The sequence below is a fragment of the Nerophis ophidion genome, linkage group LG21 (genome assembly GCF_033978795.1).
Source record: "Nerophis ophidion isolate RoL-2023_Sa linkage group LG21, RoL_Noph_v1.0, whole genome shotgun sequence".
Taxonomy (NCBI): Eukaryota; Metazoa; Chordata; class Actinopteri; order Syngnathiformes; family Syngnathidae; genus Nerophis; species Nerophis ophidion.
In genome coordinates, this window is record NC_084631.1 from 40,659,887 (window position 1) to 40,684,783 (window position 24,897).

Genomic DNA, 24,897 nt, shown 5'->3' on the forward strand with positions numbered 1-24,897 from the left:
ATCACACAAAAGTAAACAGGCTGCAGGACTGCTTGTATCGCACATGATATCACACAAAAGTAAACACGCTGCGGGACTGCTTGTATCGCACAATACATCACACACAAGTAAAAACCCTGTGGACTAGCATGTATCGCACATGATATCACACACATGTAAAAACCCTGTGGACTAACTTGTATCGCACATGATATCACACACAAGTAAACACGCTGCAGCACTGCTTGTATCGCACAATACATCACACACAAGTAAAAACCCTGTGGACTAGCTTGTATCGCACATGATATCACACACAAGTAAAAACCCTGTGGACTAGCTTGTACCGCACATGATATCACACACACAAAGAGACACGCTGCAGGGCTTCTTTTATCGCACATGATATCACACACAAGTAAACATGCTGCAGGACTGCTTGTATTGCACATGATATCACACACACACAAGTAAACACCCTGTGGGCCTGCTTGTATCGCACATTATATCACATACAAGTGGACACGCTGCAGCACTGCTTGTATCGCACATGATATCACACACAATTAAACACGCTGCAGCACTGCTTGTATCACATATGATATCCCACACAATTAAACACGCTGCGGAACTGCTTGTATTGCACATGATATCACACACAAGTAAACACACTGCAGTACTGCTTGTATCACACATGATACCACACACATGTAAACACCCTGCAGGACTGCTTTTATCGCACATGATATCACACAAAAGTAAACATGCTGCAGGACTGCTTGTATCGCACAAGATATCTCACACAAGTAAACACCCTGTGGGCCTGCTTGTATCGCACAAGATATCACACACAAGTAAACACCCTACGGGCCTGCTTGTATCGCACATTATATCACATACAAGTGGACACGCTGCAGCACTGCTTATATAGCACATGATATCACACACAAGTAAACATGTTGCAGCACTGCTTGTATCACACATGATATCACACACAAGTAAACATGTTGCAGCACTGCTTGTATCACACATGATATCACACACAAGTAAGGATGCTGCAGGACTGCTTGTATCGCACATGAAATCACACACAAGTAAAGATGCTGCAGGACTGCCTGTATCACTGCTTGTATCGCACATGATATCACACAAAAGTAAACATGCTGTAGCACTGCCGGTATCACACATGATATCACACACAAGTAAACACGCTGCAGCACTGCTTGTATCGCACATGATATCACACACAAGTAAAGATGCTGCAGGACTGCTTGTATCACCGCTTGTATCGCACATGATATCACACAAAAGTAAACATGCTGTAGCACTGCCGGTATCACACATGATATCACACACAAGTAAACACGCTGCAGCACTGCTTGTATCGCGCATGATATCACACACAAGTAAAGACGCTGCAGGACTGCTTGTATCGCACATGATATCACACGCAAGTAAAGACGCTGCAGGACTGCTTGTATCGCACATGATATCACACACAAGTAAAGATGCTGCAGGACTGCTGGTATCGCTGCTTGTATCCTTCTTGCCTGTGGGCAATGCCGTCTCATGTGTCTGGAGGACTTTTTGCTGCTCCTATTGATAACTATTGATCAGTATCGACTCTCAGCTTGCGTGTGGCGCCACAAGCGAGTGTATCCTCCTGCTTCTCTTGACATCCACTGAAACCATAGAGCGCCATCCCACATCTCACAGTCTCACACGGAACACGATGCGGGGGATATCAACAGTCCAACAATGTCGGGGTTGAGTTCATTTCCTGGCAGGGCGAGATCATTTCCTGCTTGATTGATGATGTCATCTCTGCCTGATCAAATGTCTCACCTCCTCCTCCTCCTCCTCCTCGCCGCCGCTGATGGCGCTCGTTAGCAATAATGGCTTCTCATAAAAGGGCAGAAGATAATGAGGTACAACAACACTTATGGAGCATTAAACGTGTAACAAATATAAATGTATAAGATGATGATGTAGCGTGAGACATAACAATGTGATGCAGAGACTTCCTGGGGACACTTTGTGATGACATCATCTCAGGACCATCTTTCACATTGTGATGACATCATCTCAGGACCAGCTATGACATTGTGATGACATCATCACAGGACCATCTATCACATTGTGATGACATCATCACAGGACCATCTATCACATTGTGATGACATCATCTCAGGACCATCTTTCACATTGTGATGACATCATCACAGGACCATCTATCACATTGTGATGGGTCACATCTAGTCTTAGACTTAGATTGGTCCGACTAGTCTTAGACTTAGATTGGTCCGACTAGTCTTAAATTTAAATTGGTTTGATCTAGTCTTAGACTTAGATTGGTCACATCTAGTCTTACATTGGTCACATCTAGTCTTACATTGGTCACATCTAGTCTTACATTGGTCACATCTAGTCTTACATTGGTCACATCTAGTCTTCGACTTATATTGGTCAAGTCTAGTCTTAGACTTAAGTTGGTCGCATCTAGTCTTGGACTTAGATTTGTCCCACTGGTCTTAAACTTAAATTGGTTTGATCTAGTCTTAGACTTAGATTGGTCACATCTAGTTTTAGACCTAGATTGGTCACATCTAGTCTTAGACTTAGATTGGTCACATCCAGTCTTAAACTTAAATTGGTTTGATCTAGTCTTAGACTTAGATTGGTCACATCTAGTCTTAGACTTAGATTGGTCCCACTAGTCTTAAACTTAAATTGGTTTGATCTAGTCTTGGACTTAGATTGGTCACATCTAGTCTTAGACCTAGATTGGTCACATTTAGTCTTAGACTTAGATTGGTTTGATCTAGTCTTAGATTTAGATTGGTTTGATCTAGTCTTAGACTTAGATTGGTCACATCTAGTCTTAGACCTAGATTGGTCACATTTAGTCTTAGACTTAGATTGGTTTGATCTAGTCTTAGACTTAGATTGGTCACATCTAGTCTTAGACTTAAATTGGTCACATTAAGTCTTAGATTTAGATGGGTCACATCTAGTCTAAAACTAAGATCGGTCACATCTAGTCTTAAACTTAAATTGGTTTGATCTAGTCTTAGACTTAGATTGGTCACATCTAGTCTTAGACCTAGATTGGTCACATCTAGTCTTAGACTTAGATTGGTCACATTAAGTCTTATATTTAGATGGGTCACATCTAGTCTTAAACTTAAATTGGTTTGATCTAGTCTTAGACTTAGATTGGTCACATCTAGTTTTAGACCTAGATTGGTCACATTTAGACTTGGACTTAGATGGGTCACATTTAGTTTTAGACCTAGATTGGTCACATCTAGTCTAAAACTAAGATCGGTCACATCTAGTCTTGGACTTATATTGGTTTGATCTAGTCTTAGACTTAGATTGGTCACATCTAGTCTTAGACTTAGATTGGTTTGATCTAGTCTTAGACTTAGATTGGTCACATCTAGTCTTAGACTTAGATTGGTCACATTAAGTCTTAGATTTAGATGGGTCACATCTAGTCTTAAACTAAGATCGGTCACATCTAGTCTTAAACTTAAATTGGTTTGATCTAGTCTTAGACTTAGATTGGTCACATCTAGTCTTAGACCTAGATTGGTCACATCTAGTCTTAGACTTAGATTGGTCACATTAAGTCTTAGATTTAGATGGGTCACATCTAGTCTTAAACTAAGATCGGTCACATCTAGTCTTAAACTTAAATTGGTTTGATCTAGTCTTAGACTTAGATTGGTCACATCTAGTCTTAGACCTAGATTGGTCACATCTAGTCTTAGACTTAGATGGGTCACATTTAGTTTTAGACCTAGATTGGTCACATCTAGTCTTAGACTTAGATTGGTCCCACTAGTCTTAAACTTAAATTGGTTTGATCTAGTCTTAGACTTAGATTGGTCACATCTAGTCCTAGACTTAGATTGGTCACATCTAGTCTTAGACTTAGATTGGTCACATCTAGTCTTAGACTTAGATTGGTCACATCTAGTCTTAGACTTAGATTGGTCACATTAAGTCTTAGATTTAGATCGGTCACATCTAGTCTTAAACTTAAATTGGTTTGATCTAGTCTTAGACTTAGATTGGTCACATCTAGTCTTAGACCTAGATTGGTCACATCTAGTCTTAGACTTAGATGGGTCACATTTAGTTTTAGACCTAGATTGGTCACATCTAGTCTTAGACTTAGATTGGTCCCACTAGTCTTAAACTTAAATTGGTTTGATCTAGTCTTAGACTTAGATTGGTCACATCTAGTCCTAGACTTAGATTGGTCACATCTAGTCTTAGACTTAGATTGGTCACGTCTAGTTTTAGACCTAGATTGGTCACATCAAGTCTTAGACTTAGATTGGTCACATTAAGTCTTAGATTTAGATGGGTCACATCTAGTCTTAAACTAAGATCGGTCACATCTAGTCTTAAACTTAAATTGGTTTGATCTAGTCCTAGACTTAGATGGGTCACATCTAGTCTTCGACCTAGATTGGTCACATCTAGTCTTAGACTTAGATGAGTCGCATCTTGTCGTAAACTTAGATCGGTCACATCTAGTGTTCGACTTAGATTGGTCACATCTAGTCTTAGACTTATATTGGTCAGGTCTAGTCTTAGATTTAAGTTGGTCACATCTAGTCTTAGACTTAGATTGGTCCCACTAGTCTTAAACTTAAATTGGTTTGATCTAGTCTTAGACTTAGATTGGACACATCTAGTCTTGGACTTAGATTGGTCACAACTAGTCTTAGACTTAGATTGGTCACATCTAGTCTTTGACTTAGATTGGTTAAATCAAGTCTTAGATTTAGATGGGTCACATCTAGTCTTAAACTTAAATCGGTCACATCTAGTCTTCGACTTATATTGGTCAGGTGTAGTCTTAGACTTAAATTGGTCACATCTAGTCTTAGACTTAGATTGGTCCCACTAGTCTTAAACTTAAATTGGTTTGATCTAGTCTTAGACTTAGATTGGTCACATCTAGTCTTAGACTTAGATTGGTCCTACTAGTCTTGGACTTAAATTGGCCACATTGATTCTTAGCCTTAGATTGGTCAGGTCTAGTCTTAGACTTAGATTGTTCAGGTCTAGTCATAGCCTTAGATTGGTCAGGTCTTGTCTTGGACTTAGATTGGTCAGTTCTAGTGTTAAACTTAGATCTGTCACATCTATTCTTCGACTTAGATTGGTCACATCTAGTCTTAGACTTAGATTGGTCCGACTAGTCTTAAACTTAAATTGGTTTGATCTAGTCTTAGACTTAGATTGGTCACATCTAGTCTTAGACTTAGATTGGTCACATCTAGTCTTAGACTTAGATTGGTCCTGCTAGTCTTAGACTTAGATTGGTCACATTGAGTCTTAGCCTTAGATTGGTCAGGTCTAATCATTGCCTTAGATTGGTCAGGTCTCGTCTTGGACTTAGATTGGTCAGTTCTAGTCTTAAACTTAGATTTGTCACATCTATTCTTTGACTTAGATTGGTCACATCTAGTCTTAGACTTATATTGGTCCGAGTAGTCTTAAACTTAAATTGGTTTGATCTATTCTTCGACTTAGATTGGTCACATCTAGTATTAGACTTAGGTTGGTCCTACTAGTCTTAGACTTAGATTGGTCCTACTAGTCTTAGACTTAGATTGGTCACATTGAGTCTTAGCCTTAGATTGGTCAGGTCTAGTCATAGCCTTAGATTGGTCAGGTCTCGTCTTGGACTTAGATTGGTCAGTTCTAGTCTTAAACTTAGATCTGTCACATCTATTCTTCGACTTAGATTGGTCACATCTAGTCTTAGACTTAGATTGGTCACATCTAGTCTTCGACTTAGATTGGTGCGACTAGTCTTTAACTTAAATTGGTTTCATCAGTCTTAGACTTAGATTGGTCACATCTAGTCTTAGACTTAGATTGGTCACATCTAGTCTTGGACTTATATTGGCCACATTGAGTCTTAGCCTTAGATTGGTCGGGTTTAGTCTTAGACTTAAATTGTTCAGGTCTAGTCAGAGCCTTAGATTGGTCAGGTCTCGTCTTGGATTTAGATTGGTCAGTTCTAGTCTTAAACTTAGATCCGTCACATCTGTTATTCGACTTAGATTGGTCACATCTAGTCTTAGACTTATATTGGTCCGACTAGTCTTAAACTTAAATTGGTTTTATCTAGTCTTAGACTTAGATTGGTCACATCTAGTCTTAGACTTAGATTGGTCCTACTAGCCTTAGACTTAGATTGGTCACATCTAGTCTTAGACTTAGATTGGTCCTACTAGCCTTAGACTTAGATTGGTCACATTGAGTCCTAGCCTTAGATTGGTCAGGTCTAATCATTGCCTTAGATTGGTCAGGTCTCGTCTTGGACTTAGATTGGTCAGTTCTAGTCTTAAACTTAGATTTGTCACATCTATTCTTTGACTTAGATTGGTCACATCTAGTCTTAGACTTATATTGGTCCGAGTAGTCTTAAACTTAAATTGGTTTGATCTATTCTTGGACTTAGATTGGTCACATCTAGTATTAGACTTAGATTGGTCCTACTAGTCTTAGACTTAGATTGGTCACATTGAGTCCTAGCCTTAGATTGGTCAGGTCTAGTCATAGCCTTAGATTGGTCAGGTCTCGTCTTGGACTTAGATTGGTCAGTTCTAGTCTTAAACTTAGATCTGTCACATCTATTCTTCGACTTAGATTGGTCACATCTAGTCTTCGACTTAGATTGGTGCGACTAGTCTTAAACTTAAATTGGTTTGATCTAGTCTTAGACTTAGATTGGTCAATGCCAGTGTCTCCTTTCTTTCCTAAAACAATTTAAATGGGCACAATAAAGATTTCTCCCCCCTTGGGGAGACCTGGGACCTTTGTGGGTCTTTTTATTGCCTTTGAAGATGACATCAAAGAACATAATCATAATGTTAATTTTCAATGTTATAGTAAAATAAAAAATGGCCTTAAGAGATAATTAATCTTAAAAATTTGCACCGTCCGTTCTTTGCTGAGTTATTTTCCGCACCAGCTATTCAGACATTGGACCCCCCATTGACTCCCTTTTATAACGATAGACTGTAATCTAGGGTCCAAAATATATAAATGACTTACTTTTAAGACTTTTATGTCCGAAACCTTTTCGGGTCCTGTGGACCCTATAACAGTCACCACATTTGGGGGATCCCCAAGAGCGCAATCAAGCTGACCAAGCTGAAAGGTTCTAGCTTGGACCTTGTGCACCAAGCTCACATCCAATAGTGCTGATCTGTTCCTTCGAAGTATCGAGAAGTCAATCTTGACGAGAAATGATGGTTCTGACCGCGCCCTTTCTGACATTGTCTTCCAGGACCGTGGGGTCGATGCATGGGCAGCGAGTGCGGGCCCGGTGGGAGCCAGAGCCGGGCGGTGTGGTGTGCACACGCCGAAGGTTGGACCACGTTGCACACAAACTGCAACCCGGCAGAACGACCCAGCAACCAGCAGAGCTGCTTCAGAGTGTGTGACTGGCACAAGGATCTTTACGACTGGCAACTGGGGGCTTGGAACCAGTGCGTGTCCGTGTCGATGCGCAGCGCGGGTGTGCAACGACCCGCCGTGTGCGCCCGGGCGGAGGAAGGCATTCAGACCAGAGAAGTGGGTTGTGTCCAGAAAGCCAACGGGGAGCCTGCGGAGGATGCGATCTGTGAATACTTTGAACCCAAACCACGCCTGGAGCAAGCTTGTCTCATCCCTTGCCCTCGGGATTGTGTGGTGTCGGAGTTCAGTCCTTGGACGTTCTGTTCCAAGACCTGTGGGATCGGTTTGCAGAACAGAATTCGCATTGTTCTTGCTCCCCCCTTGTTTGGTGGGTCCGCCTGTCCAAACCTGACAGAGTTCCAGACCTGTCAGCCAGGACCGTGCGAGGGGGAAGAGAGTCCGTACAGTCTGCGGGTCGGACCCTGGGGGCCTTGCTCAGTGTCGGTCTCCAGGCAGGCCAGGCAAGCTATCAAAGCTCTCAGTGAGAGTGACGGCGTTAAACCCACCGGAGAGGGCAGAACACAGTCCAAACGAGGAGAAAAAATGTCCAAAGTCGGGGACAAGAGGTCGGTTCAGGCCGATGACGTTTCCAAAGACGGGGACAGACCGCTAAGACCCAACAGGAAATTGGGTAAGGCCAACAGAAACCCTGACAGAGCGTCCCGTCAGGTCGACCGGCCCAAAAGACCGAGGAAAGTAAAAAATAAAGAGAAAAAGGAGAAAGTCCGAGAGAAAGTCCGGGAGAAGTTGAAGGAAAGAGGGAAGGTAAAAGATCTTGCGGCCAGAGAGCTCCTGAAAAAGACTCGAAACAGGAACCCTCAGAACCGCCCGGGAGGAAAGTCCTGGGATGTGCAGATTGGCTACCAGACAAGAGAAGTCACCTGTGTTCACAAGCGGGGGAACGTTGATGCTCTCAGGTAAGAAGAACTCAGACCAGCGGTCTTGAGTCCCTTTCGGACCTCTTCTCTGGTCTTTGGTCTGTTGGACAATCTTAGTCCTAAAATTATTTTTTGTCATCACTGTTCCACAAAATCAGCACAATATGTATTTGTTTTGTTACACTAAATTATTAACATAACATGCATGTTTAGATAGTACTATTAGCACAATATGTATTTGTTTTGTTACACCAAACAATCAACATAACATGCATGTTTTCATAGTACTATTAGCACAATATGTAATTGTTTTGTTACACAATAAAATTAACATAACATGCATGTTTTCATAATACTATAAGCACAATATGTATTTGTTTTGTTACACTAAATTATTAACATAACATGCATGTTTTCATAGTACTATTACCACAATATGTAATTGTTTTGTTACACTAAAAAATTAACATAACATGCATGTTTTCATAATACTATTAGCACAATATGAATTTGTTTTGTTCCACTAAACAATCAACATAACATGCATGTTTTCATAATACTATTAGCCCAATATGTATTTGTTTTGTTACACTAAACAATCAACATAACATGCATGTTTTTATAATACTATTAGCAAGATACGTATTTGTTTTTGTTACACTAAACAATCAACATAACATGCATGTTTTCATAGTACTATTAGCACAATATGAATTTGTTTTGTTACACTAAACAATCAACATAACATGCATGTTTTTGTAATACTATTAGCATGATACGTATTTGTTTTGTTCCACTAAACAATCAACATAACATGCATGTTTTCATAGTGCTATTAGCACAATATGTATTTGTTTTGTTACACTAAATTATTAACATAACATGCATGTTTTCATAGTACTATTAGCACAGTATGTAATTGTTTTGTTACACTAAAAAATTAACAATACATGCATGTTTTCATAATACTATTAGCACAATATGTATTTGTTTTGTTACACTAAATTATTAACATAACATGCATGTTTTCATAGTACTATTAGCACAATATGTATTTGTTTTGTTACACTAAATCATTAACATAACATGCATGTTTTCATAGTACTATTAGCACAATATGTAATTGTTTTGTTACACTAAACAATGAACATAACATGCATGTTTTCATAGTACTATTAGCACAATATGTATTTGTTTTTTTACACTAAACAATCAACATAACATGCATGTTTTCATAATACTATTAGCACGATACGTATTTGTTTTGTTACACTAAACAATCAACATAACATGCATGTTTTCATAGTACTACTAGCACAATATGTATTTGTTTCTTTACACCAAACAATTAAAATAATATGCATGTTTGTATAGTACTATTAGCACAATATGTATTTGTTTCTTTACAGTAAACAATTAACATAACATGCATTTTTTTCATAGTACTATTAGTACAACGTGTATTCGTTGTATTGCACTAAATAATTACAATTTATGCATCTAAACAACTATCAGAACATGCATTTTTTTCACAAATGTATTTTTTGATGTGTTTTTGTTTATTACAATAAGTAATCAACATAACATGCATGTTTTCATAATACTATTATCAAAACATGTATTTGTTTTGTTCCACCAAATAATTAACATCACACATGTTTTATTCCACCAAAGTATCAACATAAGATGCATGATTTTATAATATTTTAGCATAAGGTGTATTTACAGTATTGTAATTATAATGTACAACATTTGCCTTCGAGGGTACTGTATCTCCATCAAACACACCATCAGCAGCATTTCCATGGATAAATACCCGTCGTTCATACATTATCTTTACATCCTCGGCTGGTGTAATTGCTACAGTATGGCGCTTCCTGCAGTGCTACGTTCCAAATGCTCCCCAAAGTCGCCGCATAACAATCCCTAAAAAAAAATCATCAATTGCGGGACTCGTTTCCCAAGGTGTGACTTTTAATGTTAATTGTGAAAATGCTGACTAATGAGATACATCTCGCATTCGGTGTTTCGTCGTTAACACTTTGTTTTATCACAAACGCGGGGAGCTTTCTGCTCCGCCACTCCCAGTTTTTTTTAACGCTCTCCCTGACCACCTGAGGGCACCACAAACTGTGAATGCTTTAAAAAAAGGCTTAAAACCCCTTCTTTTTTTAAACAACTTTTCTTTTTTAGATATATACGTGCTAGTTCTAGTTGTTATTTTTATTTATTTTGATGTTCCTTTTTTTAATACATTGTAGCTCTTTGAGGTTTGCTCAATGAAAGTGCTTTTTACACATAAAATCAGAAAAATAATAATACAATAAAGTTAAAAATAAAATAAAATCTCCTTTTATTATAATAATAATTATTATTTACCGTACCTCATAACTTTATTCTGTGAGACAATGATTTCCTGAAGACAAGTCGTAGTGTGTGCTGTCGCTGGTGAGGTCTGAGTCATGTCCGAGAAGTTGGTCTTTGTTCCATGGTTGGCCTCGTTCTGTCCTTCAAAACACCATCAGCACCAACGCATGGCGTTCATGGAGAAGCAGGACCCGTCACAGGCCAGGTCACATGCCAGGAACCATCAAACGCCGAGCAAAGACCACTTGTCCAGACTCCAGTTTTGACATGGACTCTGGCACTTTCAGGACTTTGTTCTGTTTATCTTCAAACTGATCGGAGATTTTAAAGGGGACGATTTCATGGGCACTCAATTCATGTTGGCCAGAACTCAGGATCAGGGTTGTCCCGATACCAATATGTTGGTACCGGTACCTTACTTTTCGATACTTTTCTAAATAAAGGGGACCACAAAAATAGCATTATTTGACTATATATATATATATACATATATATATATGTAGGTGTGGGAAAAATCACAAGACTACTTCGTCTCTACAGAACTGTTTCATGAGGGGTTCCCTCAACCATCAGGAGATTATATATATACATATTGCGCTCTACCACGGTATCGAGCACTATTCTCTGGATCAGGGGTGCCCACACTTTTTCTGCAGGCGAACTACTTTTCAATTGACCAACTCGAGGGGATCTACCTCATTTATATATATATCATTTATATTTATTTATTTATGAAAGAGACATTTTTGTAAACAAGTTAAATGTGTTTAATGATAATACAAGCATGTGTAACACATATAGATGTCTTTCTTTCACGAAGACAAGAATATAAGTTGGTGTATTACCTGATTCTGATGACTTGCATTGATTGGAATCAGACAGTAATGATGATAACGCCCACATTTTCGAATGGAGGAGAAAAAAAGTTGTCCTTTCTGTACAATACCACATGAAAGTGGTTGGTTTTTGGCATCTAATTCATCCAGCTTCCATACACTTTACAAGAAAAACATTGGCGGCAAATTCCATAGCTTGCTTGATTGACATTCACGGCACCCGAGGGTCTTGTGAGATGACGCTGGCTGCTGCCAGTTCATTATTGTGAAAAAATGACAGAGAGGAAGGCGAGAAACACTTTTTATTTCAACAGACTTTCGCGCCGTCCCTTCCGTCAAAACACTAAAGGCCGACTGCACATTTCCTATCTTCACAATAAAAGCCCTGCTTCATGCTGCCTGCGCTAACAAAATAAGAGTCTCTTGTGCACGCCAGCTTTCTGAGGGATCGCTTGTGCACGCCAGTTTTCCGAGACTCTGTATTTAGTTAGCGCAGGCAGCATGAAGCAGGGCTTTTATTGTGAAGATAGGAAATGTGCAGACGGCCTTTAGAGTTTTGACGGAAGGTACGGCGCGAGAGTCTGTTGAAATAAAAAGTGTTTCTCGCCTTCCTCTCGGTCATTTTTAATAATAACGATCTTGACGCAGCCAGCGTCATCTCACAAGACCCTCCGGTACCGTGAATGTCATTTAAGTGACGTCTTGGTGAAGATTGATGATCACTCATTTTTAGGTCTATTTTTTTTAAAAGCCTGGCTGGAGATCGACTGACACACCCCCCGCGGTCGACTGGTAGCTCGCGATCGACGTAATGGGCACCCCTGCTCTGGATAATCCAATCAAGACATATATATACATATATATATATATATCACAAAGTCTCATGACTCTGCTGTCTTCCATGTTCGCAGCTTCTGCTCTCACGAGTCGCTCCCAGTCACCTACCAAGCATGCGTCATGCCCAAGGACTGTGACGTGAGCGACTGGTCCGAGTGGTCCGCTTGCTCCAGGGACTGCTACCGCCCCGACGGGCCCGAGGGAGAACAGACCCGGATACGAAAAGTCATCCAGTTCCCCATCGGAGGAGGAGCCGAGTGTCCTGAGCTGGAGGAGAAGCAGCCGTGTCGTCCTGAAGAGACTGTTGCCCCCTGCATCGTGTAAGTGACGCTTTATATATATATATATATATATATATATATATACGTTAGGTCAGGAAAAAACACAGAGGCTGTATCATTGCTACCAGCATGTTTCGCAGGTTTCCCTGCTCGTCAGGGGACTTTATTCATAAAACAGGTGAAACAGGCTTGTAGGGATGATATATTTCACTCTACTCGGGTATGTGCACGTAAAAAATAGATTTACAGGCAAATTGCGATTCTTATTCATCCCGATTCTAAATCGATTCATGATTTTCAAAAATTGATGTAAAGAAAATAAAATAGTAAATAATAATTTAGAAAAAGTAGGAAGAAAAAAATAAATAAATAATGATAATAAAACAAACAAACAAACAAAAATATATATATATACGTTAGGTCATCGAAAAAACACAGAGGCTGTATCATTGCTACCAGCATGTTTCGCAGGTTTCCCAGCTCGTCAGGGGACTTTATTTATAAAACAGGTGAAACAGGCTTGTAGGGATGATATATTTCACTCTACTCGGGTATGTGCACGGAAAAAATAGATTTACATGCAAATTGCGATTCTTATTCATCCCGATTCTAAATCGATTCATGATTTTCAAAAATTGATGTAAAGAAAATAAATAATAATTTTAAAAAAGTAATAAAAAAACAATAATAAAAATAATAATAAATAATGATAATAATACCCCAAAAAAATATATATATACATATATATACTTTAGGTCAGGAAAAAACCCAGAGGCTGTATCATTGCTACCAGCATGTTTCGCAGGTTTCCCTGCTCGTCAAGGGACTTTATTTATAAAACAGGTGAAACAGGCTTGTAGGGATGATATATTTCACTCTACTCGTGTATGTGCACGGAAAAAATAGATTTACATGCAAATTGCGATTCTTATTCATCTCGATTCTAAATCGATTCATGATTTTCAAAAATTGATGTAAAGAAAATAAATAAATATTTTTTAAAAAGTATAAAAAAAACAATAATAATAAAAAAATGATAATAAAACAAACAAACAAACAAAAAAAATATATATATATATGTTAGGTCAGGAAAAACACAGAGGCTGTATCATTGCTACCAGCATGTTTCGCAGGTTTCCCTGCTCAACAGGGGATTTTATTCATAAAACAGGCGAAACAGGCTTGTAGGGATGATATATATGTGCACGTAAAAAATGGATTTACATGCAAATTGTGATTCTTATTTATTGCGATTCTAAATCGATTCAGGATTTTCAAAAATTGATGTAAAGAAAATAAATAATAATTTTAAAAAAGTAATAAAAAAAACAATAATAAAATAATAATAAATAATGATAATAAAACAAATAAAATATATATATATATATATATACTTTAGGTCAGGAAAAAAAAAGAGGCTGTATCATTGTTACCAGCATGTTTCCCAGGTTTCCCTGCTCGTCAGGGGACTTTATTCATAAAACAGGTGAAACAGGCTTGTAGGGATGATATATTTCACTCTACTCGGGTATGTGCACGTAAAAAATAAATTTACATGCAAATTGCGATTCTTATTCATCCCGATTCTAAATCGATTTATGATTTTCAAAAATTGATGTAAAGAAAATAAATAATAATTTAAAAAAAGTAATAAAAAAAACAATAATACAAATACAAATAAATAATGATAATAAAACAAATAAAAAACAAAGAAAAAAAATATATATGTTAGGTCATTAAAAAAACACAGAGGCTGTATCATTGCTACCAGCATGTTTCGCAGGTTTCCCAGCTCGTCAGGGGACTTCATTTATAAAACAGGTGAAACGGGCTTGTAGGGATGATATATTTCACTCTACTCGGGTATGTGCACGGAAAAAATAGATTTACATGCAAATTGCGATTCTTTTTCATCCCGATTCTAAATCGATTCATGATTTTCAAAAATTGATGTAAAGAAAATAAATAATAATTTAAAAAAAGTAATAAAAAAAACAATAATACAAATACAAATAAATAATGATAATAAAACAAATAAAAAACAAATAAAAAAAATATATATGTTAGGTCATCGAAAAAACACAGAGGCTGTATCATTGCTACCAGCATGTTTCGCAGGTTTCCCTGCTCGTCAGGGGACTTTATTCATAAAACAGGTGAAACAGGCTTGTAGGGATGATATATTTCACTCTACTCGGGTATGTGCACGGAAAAAATAGATTTACATGCAAATTGCGATTCTTATTCATCCCGATTCCAAATCGATTCATGATTTTCAAAAATTGATGTAAAGAAAATAAATAAATAAATAATCATTTAAAAAAAGTAATTAAAAAAAATAAATAAAAAAACAAATAAATAATGATGATAAAACAAATTTAAAAAAATAAAAAATAAATACACGTTAGGTCAGGAAAAAACACAGAGGCTGTATCATTGCTACCAGCATGTTTCACAGGTTTCCCTGCTCGTCAGGGGATTTTATTCATAAAACAGGTGATGATACTCTGGTATGTGCACGGAAAAAATGGATTTACATGCAAATTGCGATTCTTATTCATCCCGATTCCAAATCGATTCATGATTTTCAAAAATTGATGTAAAGAAAATAAATAAATAAATAATCATTTAAAAAAAGTAATTAAAAAAAATAAATAAAAAAACAAATAAATAATGATGATAAAACAAATTAAAAAAAATAAAAAATAAATACACGTTAGGTCAGGAAAAAACACAGAGGCTGTATCATTGCTACCAGCACGTTTCACAGGTTTCCCTGCTCGTCAGGGGATTTTATTCATAAAACAGGTGATGATACTCTGGTATGTGCACGGAAAAAATGGATTTACATGCAAATTGTCATTCTTATTTATTGCGATTCTAAATCGAGTCATGATTTTCAAAAATTGATGCAAAGAAAAAAACAAATAATTAGAAAATAAATAATTAATTAAAAAAAAAAATATATATATATAAAATAATATATATATATTATTTTTTTCTTATTTATTGCGATTCTAAATCGATTCATGATTTTCAAAAATTGATGCAAAGAAAAAAACAAATAATTAGAAAATAAATAATTAATAAATTTAAAAAATATATATATATAAAATAATATATATATATATATATAAATATATATATATATATATTATTTTTTTCTTATTTATTGCGATTCTAAATCGAGTCATGATTTTAAAAAATTGATGCAAAGAAAAAAACAAATAATTAGAAAATAAATAAATAAATAATGAATTAAAAATATATATATATATATATTATCTTACATACATATATATATTTTTTTTAAATTATTTATTTATTTATTTATTTTCTAATTATTTATTTTTTTATTATTTTATATATATATATATATATATGTCATTTTTTAAAATTAATTATTTATTTATTTATTTTCGAATTATTTGTTTTTTTCTTTGCATCAATTTTTGAAAATCATGACTCGATTTAGAATCGCAATAAATAAATATATATATACATACCATACCTATGCCACTAGTGCTCGACAGGGTTTTTTTTATTTATAAAACAGGTGAAACAGGCTTGTAGGGATGATATATTCTGCTCTACCCCGGTATTGAGCACAGTATAACAGATAAACCACCGAAACCTTGTATATATATATATATATATATATATACGTTAGGTCACAAAAAAATACAGAGGCTGTATCATCCCAACAAGTATGTTTCGCAGGTTGTCGCGATACCAAAATGTAGTGATACTTTTCGATACTTTTCTAAATAAAGGGGACCATAAAACATTTAATTATTGTCTTTATTTGAACAAAAAAATCCTAGAGTACATGAAACATATGTTTATTATTTTAATTTAGTCCTTAAATAAAATGTTGAACATACTAGACAACTTGTCTTTTAGTAGTAAGTAAACAAACAAAGACTCCTAATTAGTCTGCAGTAACATATTGTGTCATTTATACACCTATTATTTTGTACACATAAGGGAAAAACTGTAAAAATTGATTATTAATCCACTTGTTCATTTACTGTTAATATCTGCTTATTTTCTGTTTCAACATGTTCTATCTACACTTCTGTTCAAATGTAATAATCACTTATTCTTCTCTTCTTTGATACTTTACATTAGTTTTGGATGATACCACACATTTAGGTATCGATCTGATACCAAGTAGTTACAGGATCATATTCAAAGTCCTCATGTGTCCAGGGACATATTTACTGACTTTATGAACATAACATCAATTTAAAAAAAAGGAAAAATATTTTGTGATGCCAAAAAATATTGACGTAATCATAGTATCGACTAGATACGCTCTTGTACTTGGTATCATTACAGTGGATGTCAGGTGTAGATACACCCAATGGTGTTTGTTTACATTGTGACGCCGGTGAGCTATTGTATCCTCCTACGGTGTGTCGTGAAGCATGTTTAGCTCTTCCTTGTCCTCCAGTGATAATGATACTTGTACAAAACTCACTATTTGTCTCCATGAAGGCAAAAATTAGTGATTTAGAAGTAGCTAAAACACCAGAGGGTGTTTCAGTGTTACAACATCACCTTTATCTTGACTTTTTACACCAAAATGCGTCGGTTCTCCCTTTTCTGTCTACACACTGTGTCTGCTGGAAAGTACTCTGTGCGTGTGCACTGCCGAACATGCTCCTCTGCTGGTAAAAACCAGCTATGTCCTGACATGACGAAAAATGGGTCGGGGAGGAACCGGTACTTTTTAGAGGCGTTAAAGTACCGAATATGATTCATGAGTATGGTGGTACTATACTAGTGCCGATATACTTCGTAGACACTATTCGGTACTTATTATTTGGATCTTAGTTGATCAGAACCAGGATATTCAGCCAGGAAGGCACAGAGACCCCCTGCAGGCCACTTAATATCATCATTCTTATTACAAGTCACCATGCACCAGAGCGTCTTCTCTTCCTCTCTGTGCAGCCTCAAGACACCGACAACAAAGCCTTGGCCCCCCCGGTCATAAACATGCATCCTTTTATTGCTGACCTCAAACCAGACCTTTCTGTTCCCGACCTGAGGCTTGTTGATGTCAACTCCCTTGGCAGACAGGAGCACTTTGACAAACACACGCGGCAATCAGCAACCAAATAAACCACAGCGTTCTGCTTTCAGGGGACCCCTGCGCAAAGTTTCCTAAAAAATGTCATTTTTGCCTCGTTAAACTGTAATTTGACCCCCTTAAAATGCTTCAAAGTGCAAGTTAAAGCTCTACTATGCCAAGCGAAAGCCATTTATCAACAACATCCAGAATCGCCGATCTATAATTTCACCCCCTTAACATAATTCAAAACTCACCAAATTTTACACACACATCAGGACTGGCAAAAATTGCCATCTGATGAAAAAACAAACCCCAAAAATCAAAATTGCGCTCCAACGCCCCATAGGAAAATACCCAGGCAAAACTGTTTGTAACTTCTGTTAGGAATGACTTAGAGACATGAAACAAAAACCTCTATGTAGGTCTGACTAAGATCAGGGTTTGAGAAGCGGCGGCAGCAACCAAAGGTGGACCCGACCAACGCTGCTTGCAGCTTTAATTAGGGTCCTTGGCCCATGGCAAAGGACTCCACAGGAGTCCTTTGCCATGGGCCAAGGACCCTATTGAAACTGCTGTGTTTTATTATTATTCCGCAACCACGCGCTGTAATTTGACCCCCTTAACATCCTTCAAAACTCACCAAATTTGACACACATGTCGGTATAGCAAACTTTCCCAACATATTAAGCAACCAATCCCCCAAAATTAAAATTGCGCTCTAGCGCCCCCTAGGAAAAAATTACAGACAAAACTGCATGTAACTTCTGTTAAGAATGTCATAGCGACATGAAACAAAAACTCCTATGTAGGTCTGACTTAGACCCAATTTTCATACACTCACTTCTTTCAGCAAAAATCTACAGGAAGTTGGCAAAAACCCCTTCAAAATAAAATTTTCGCAAAAAATGCAGTTTTTGCCCCTGTGCGCTGTAATTTGAGCCCTTTAAAATGCTTCAAAAGTCACCAAACTTGGCGCACACATAAGGACTGGCAAATATCGCGATCTAATGAAAAAAACAAACCCCAAAACTCAAAATTAAGCTCTAGCGCTATTTTTGAATAAAACACTGAAAAAACTGCTCCTAGGAAGAAAATACAGACAAAACTGCTTGTAACTTCCGGTAAGAATGTCGGAGAGACATGAAACAAAAACCTCCATGTAGGTCTCGCTTAGACCTACATTTCATAGATTGACAACGCCCAACAAAAATCAATCCCCCCTTCAAAACAAAAGTTTTGTAAAAAGCGGTCACCTTTCTTCAAACATTATCTCCTCTGAGTGCGTTTGTTGTTTTGGCTTCAAACTCGCACATGAGAGGGATTGAACCCTTCTGATTAAAAGTATACAACAGAGTTTTGATAAGTTCTCAGGTTTTGATTTTACGCGCCTTAAAATAACCCCTGTGCAAAGTCTCCTAAAAAATGTCATTTTTGCCTCTTTGAGCTGTTATTTGACCCCCTTAAAATGCTTCTAAACTCACCAAACTTGACACACACATCAGGTCTGGCAAAAATTGCCATCTGATGAAAAAACCTAACCTCAAAACTCAAAATTGCGCTCTACCGCCCCCCTAGGAATACAACACGGACAAACTGCTCCTAGGAAGAAAACACAGACAAAACTGCTTGTAACTTCCGGTAGGAATGTCAGAGAGACATGAAACAAAAAACACTATGTAGGTCTCACTTAGACCTACATTTTAATAATTAACATACTTTAGCAAAAATCCACAGGAAGTTTGATATTTTCACTTCAATACAACAACTGCATTACTTTCACAATGCATTAGATTCTCAAAATAGTGGCTCTAAGGTGTCTTCTAACGCTTATCCGGCCGTGGGTCTCGGGGGCAGCAGCCAAAGGCGGACCGACCAACGCTGCTTGCAGCTTTAATTTTTGGGTTGAGGTTGAAAAATCAATGTCAATTCAAAGTTTAAAGGGGAACATTATCACAATTTCAAAAGGGTTAAAAACAATAAAAATCAGTTCCCAGTGGCATTTTGTATTTTTTGAGGTTTTTTTCAAAATTTTACTGGTCTCCGAATATCCCTAAAAAAAGCTTTAAAGTGCTTGATTTTCGCTATTTGCGATGCCACTATCCATTTCCCTGTGACGTCACACAGTGCTGCCAATGTAAACAAACAATGGCGAATAGCACAGCAAGATATAGCGACATTAGCTCGGATTCAGACTCGGATTTCAGCGGCTTAAGCGATCCAACAGATTACGCATGTATTGAAACGGATGGTTGGAGTATGAAAGTATTGAAGAAGTAACTGAAGCTATTGAGCGAATAGCTATTGACGCTATTAATATATATATATATATATATATATATATATATATATATATATATATATATATATATATATATATATATATATTGTGGAGTTAAACCCTCAGACGTGTCAGTCAAGCGTCAATCCATTGTGGAAACGACATGGTCAAAACCAATGAGAACTACACTTCCCAGAATGCCGAGGAAAAACGCCCAGAATGCCAAGGGAAAAATGGCCGCCAAATGATTGATTTAGGTGACTGAAAAGGAATGGAGGTCCAGTCAGATTTATTCAGAAAACAAGCTACAACATGCAATGAAGAACAGCGAGCAGCCACAACCGCAAAATCTATTCTACAACTTTCTCCAAACACACCAATGGTCGGTGAATATGTTTGTTTATTTGATGACCTTCGAAATGTTTCCTTAGAAATGCTTAACTTGTACCCTGTTAGCTTCTTAACTTGCTGACTCAACTATCTTCATTTGTTTCTTTCTTCATTTGCTTACTCAACTATTTGCCTTTGTTTGTTTCTCAACTTGCTGACTTAACTCTCCTCATTTTGTTTGTTTAAAATGTTGGCTTCAAGTTGAACGACTGCAATACTGAATTTCACCATTGATTCAAAACAGCTTGTTTAAAAGCCTACTGAAAGCCACTACTAGCGACCACGCAGTCTGATAGTTTATATATCAAGGATGAAATATTAACATCGCAACACATGCCAATACGGCCAGTTTAGCTTACTAAATTGCAATTTTAAATTTTCGCTCGGAAGTATCATGCTAAAACGTCGCGATATGATGACGCGTGCGCGTGACGTCACGCATTGTAGAGGACATTTTGTTCCAGCACCGTTCCCAGCTATAAGTCGTCTCTTTTCATCGCATAATTCCACAGTATTCTGCACATCTGTGTTGCTGAATCTTTTGCAATTTGTTCAATGAATAATGGAGACGTCAAAGAAGAAAGCTGTAGGTGGGAAGCGATGTGTTGCGGCCGCCTTTAGCAACACAAACACAGCCGGTGTTTCCTTTTTTACGGCGGCATGGCGTAGTGGGTAGAGCAGCCGTGCCAGAAACCTGAGGGTTGCAGGTTCGCTTCCCACCTATTGACATCCAAATCGCTGCCGTTGTGTCCTTGGGCAGGACACTTCACTGGTGAATGAATGATGAATGAATGATTGGTGGTGGTCGGAGGGGCCGCAGGCGCAAACTGGAAGCCACGCTTCCGTCAGTCTACCCCAGGGCAGCTGTGGCTACTGATGTAGCTTACCACCACCAGGTGTGAATGAATGATGGGTTCCCACTTTTCTGTGAGCGCTTTGAGTATCTAACAATAGAAAAGCGCGATATTATTATTATTAGATTCCCGAAAGATGACGGTGAAGCTTTACTATGGAACAGAGCGGTCAAGCGAACATGGTTCCCTACCACATGTCAACCGGCAGGTTCCGGTGAGAAAATGGTGGTAATAACAATAATAATAATAATAATGGATTAGATTTATATTGCGCTTTTCTATTGTTAGATACTCAAAGCGCTCACAGAGAAGTGGGAACCCATCATTCATTCACACCTGGTGGTGGTAAGCTACATCTGTAGCCACAGCTGCCCTGGGGTAAACTGACGGAAGCCTGGCTGCGAATGAATAATGGAGACGTCAAAGAAGAAAGCTGTAGGTGGGAAGCGGTGTATTGCAGACGCCTTTAGCAACACAAACAGCCGGTGTTTCCTTGTTTACATTCCCGAAAGATGACGGTGAAGCTTTACTATGGAACAGAGCGGTCAAGCTAACATGGTTCCCTACCACATGTCAACCGGCAGGTTTCGGTGAGAAAATGGTGGTAATAACAATAATAATAATAATAATGGATTAGATTTATATCGCGCTTTTCTATTGTTAGATACTCAAAGCGCTCACAGAGAAGTGGGAACCCATCATTCATTCACACCTGGTGGTGGTAAGCTACATCTGTAGCCACAGCTGCCCCGGGGTAGACTGACGGAAGCCTGGCTGCCAGTTTGCGCCTACGGCCCCTCCGACCACCACCATTCATTCATTCATTCATCATTCATTCACCAGTGTCTTGCCCAAGGACACAACGGCAGCGATTTTGATGTCAATAGGTGGGAAGCGAACCCGAAACCCTCAGGTTTCTGGCACGGCCGCTCTACCCACTACGCCATGCCGCCCCCATAAGTAATAAGTCGGCTGTTACCGTAGACATGAGCGGAGAGCTTGCGTCGTTCCTCCTGCACCTGTCAAAGAGGCAGCTACGGACTCTCTTGCCGCCTCCACCGTGGAGGAGGGAAAAAAAAAAAAAAATCTCAGCCCGGCCGCCTTCGCCTCGTCGAGAAACGTGGCTCCCCTAGGAGACACTGGCGGTCGCCACACCCCTCCGACTTTCAGGTTGTACAGGTACGATCAGATGATCTCACTAAAACACTAGTAACACAATAAGCAGATAAGGGAATTTTCCAGAATTATTATAGTCAATGTGTCTAATAACATCTGAATCGTCTTGCCGTCTAGTTTTTTTTTCTTTTCTAGTTCTTCACTCTCACTTTCCTCATCCACATTTCCTTTCATCCTCGCTCAAATTAATGGGGAAATCGTCACTTTCTCGGTCCGAATCGCTCTCGCTGCTGGTGGCCATGATTGTAAACAATGTGTGGATGTGAGGAGCCCCACAACCCGTGACGTCATCGTCTGCTACTTCCGGTACAGGCAAGGCTTTTTTATTAGCGACCAAAAGTTGTGAACTTTATGGTCTATTTTCTCTACTAAATCCTTTCAGCAAAAATATGGCAATATCGCGAAATGATCAAGTATGACACATAGAATGGACCTGCTATCCCCGTTTAAATAAAAACATCTAATTTCCTTAGGCCTTTAAAGCTTAAGTTAAAATGTTAAATGGTTTAAGCTTAAGTTAAAATGGCAAGTGGTTAAAATTAAAAAGTTTAAAGTCAAGGCGTATGGTTTAACGTTTAAAGTTAAAAGTTCAAAAGATTATTGTAATATTAAACGATAAATTCATGTTTGTTTAACTCTTGCTAAAAGTTAAGCTTGAATTTAAAGAATGTTAAAAGTTTAAAATACTTTGAGAAAAGAGACGATCTACAAGCTCGCAGCCATTCTTGTAGTTTCCTTATCCCCTTTTATTTACTGTAATTGTTGAATGGATTTAGTTCAGTTCACTTAACCTGTTTGTCCCATTCAATTGATTAAAGTTAATTCTTTAATTTAAAATGGTTAATTAATTTGCTAGTTCATTTACACGCATTAAGTTAAAATGTGTATATTCATTTTGACAATCTGTTTGTTTAAATCTATTGAAAAGTAGAATGTTTAAAAAAGTAGTCAGAGGTTTTAAAGCATTAGTAAAACATTGATTGAAAATATTTGTTGGCATCTCTGTTTCTGTGTTTTTTGAAGGTTTTACAAGCTGATGATTAATTGAAGATCAATTGAAATGAAACCAACAATGTTTCAAGTTGGAAATTAAATAGTTGATCAATTGTAAATCATGAGTTGTCCATGGGTCCTTTTGGAGTAAAAAAGTGGAACTTAACATATATAAGTGTGTATATATATATATATATATATATATATATATAAATATATATATATATATATATTTTTTTTTGGAGTGTGTTAGTGATATGTTAGTGATGTAAATGAGTGATAATACCAGTAAAATGTTTTGTGGTTTATTTGTAATCACTGTTGATGTTAGTATTGTTATCATTGATGCAGTTGTTGAAATTGTTTAATTTTGTTTGACCTTTTTTTTTTTTGTCTTAAGTGTGGATTGTGCTATTTGGAGTGTTGAAGGGCTGCGATTGGTTCGGAATTTGGATTTTTCTTTACGGTTTTATTTGAACAGATTTATATTCTTTGTATTTTTTGTAAAGAAAAAAAATGTGTGTGTACATATATATATATATATATATATATATATATATATATATATATATATATATATATATATATATATAGATTGATTGATACTTTTATTAGTAGATTGCACAGTTCAGTACATATTCCGTACAATTGACCACTAAATGGTAACACCCCAATAAGTTTTTCAACTTGTTTAAGTCGGGGTCCACGTTAATCAATTCATGGTACAAATATATACTATCAACATAATACAGTCATCACACAAGTTAATCATCATAGTATATACATTGAATTATTTACATTATTTACAATCCGGAAGGTGGGATGAGGAGCTTTGGTTGATATCAGAACTTCAGTCATCCACAATTGCATCAACAGAGAAATGTGGACATTGAAACAGTGTAGGTCTTACAGTAGGATATGTACAGCCAGCAGAGAACATCGTGAGTTCAGATAGCATAGGAACAAGTATATACATTAGAAGTACATTTGAGTTGTTTATAATCCGGGGAGATGGGATGTGAATGGAGGAGGGTATTAGTAAAGTGTTGAAGTTGCCTGGAGGTGTTGTTTTAGAGCGATTTTGAAGGAATATAGAGATGCACTTACTTTTATACCTGTTGGGAGTGCATTCCACATTGATGTGGCATAGAAAGAGAATGAGTTAAGACCTTTGTTGGATCGAAATCTGGGTTTAACGTGGTTTGTGGAGCTCCCCCTGGTGTTGTGGTTATGGCGGTCATTTACGTTAAGGAAGTAATTTGACATGTACTTCGGTATCAAGGAGGTGTAGCGGATTTTATAGACTAGGCTCAGTGCAAGTTGTTTTACTCTGTCCTCCACCCTGAGCCAACCCACTTTGGAGAAGTGGTTTGGATTGAGGTGTGATCTGGGGTGGAAGTCTAAAAGTAACAAATATATATATATATATTCCAAAGACATGCACCTGGGGATAG

General features: G+C 37.5%; 1 protein-coding gene across 1 annotated transcript in view; it reads left to right on the top strand.

The window, feature by feature from the left end:
- The window catches only part of LOC133540117 (thrombospondin type-1 domain-containing protein 7A-like), a 149,572-nt gene that overhangs the window by 46,348 nt on the left and 78,327 nt on the right, over nt 1-24,897 (top strand). Inside the window, exons 2-3 of the mRNA XM_061882624.1 lie at nt 7,304-8,390; nt 12,466-12,711. Of these exons, the coding sequence (XP_061738608.1) occupies nt 7,304-8,390; nt 12,466-12,711 (1,333 nt within the window). The remainder of the gene's footprint in view (nt 1-7,303; nt 8,391-12,465; nt 12,712-24,897) is intronic.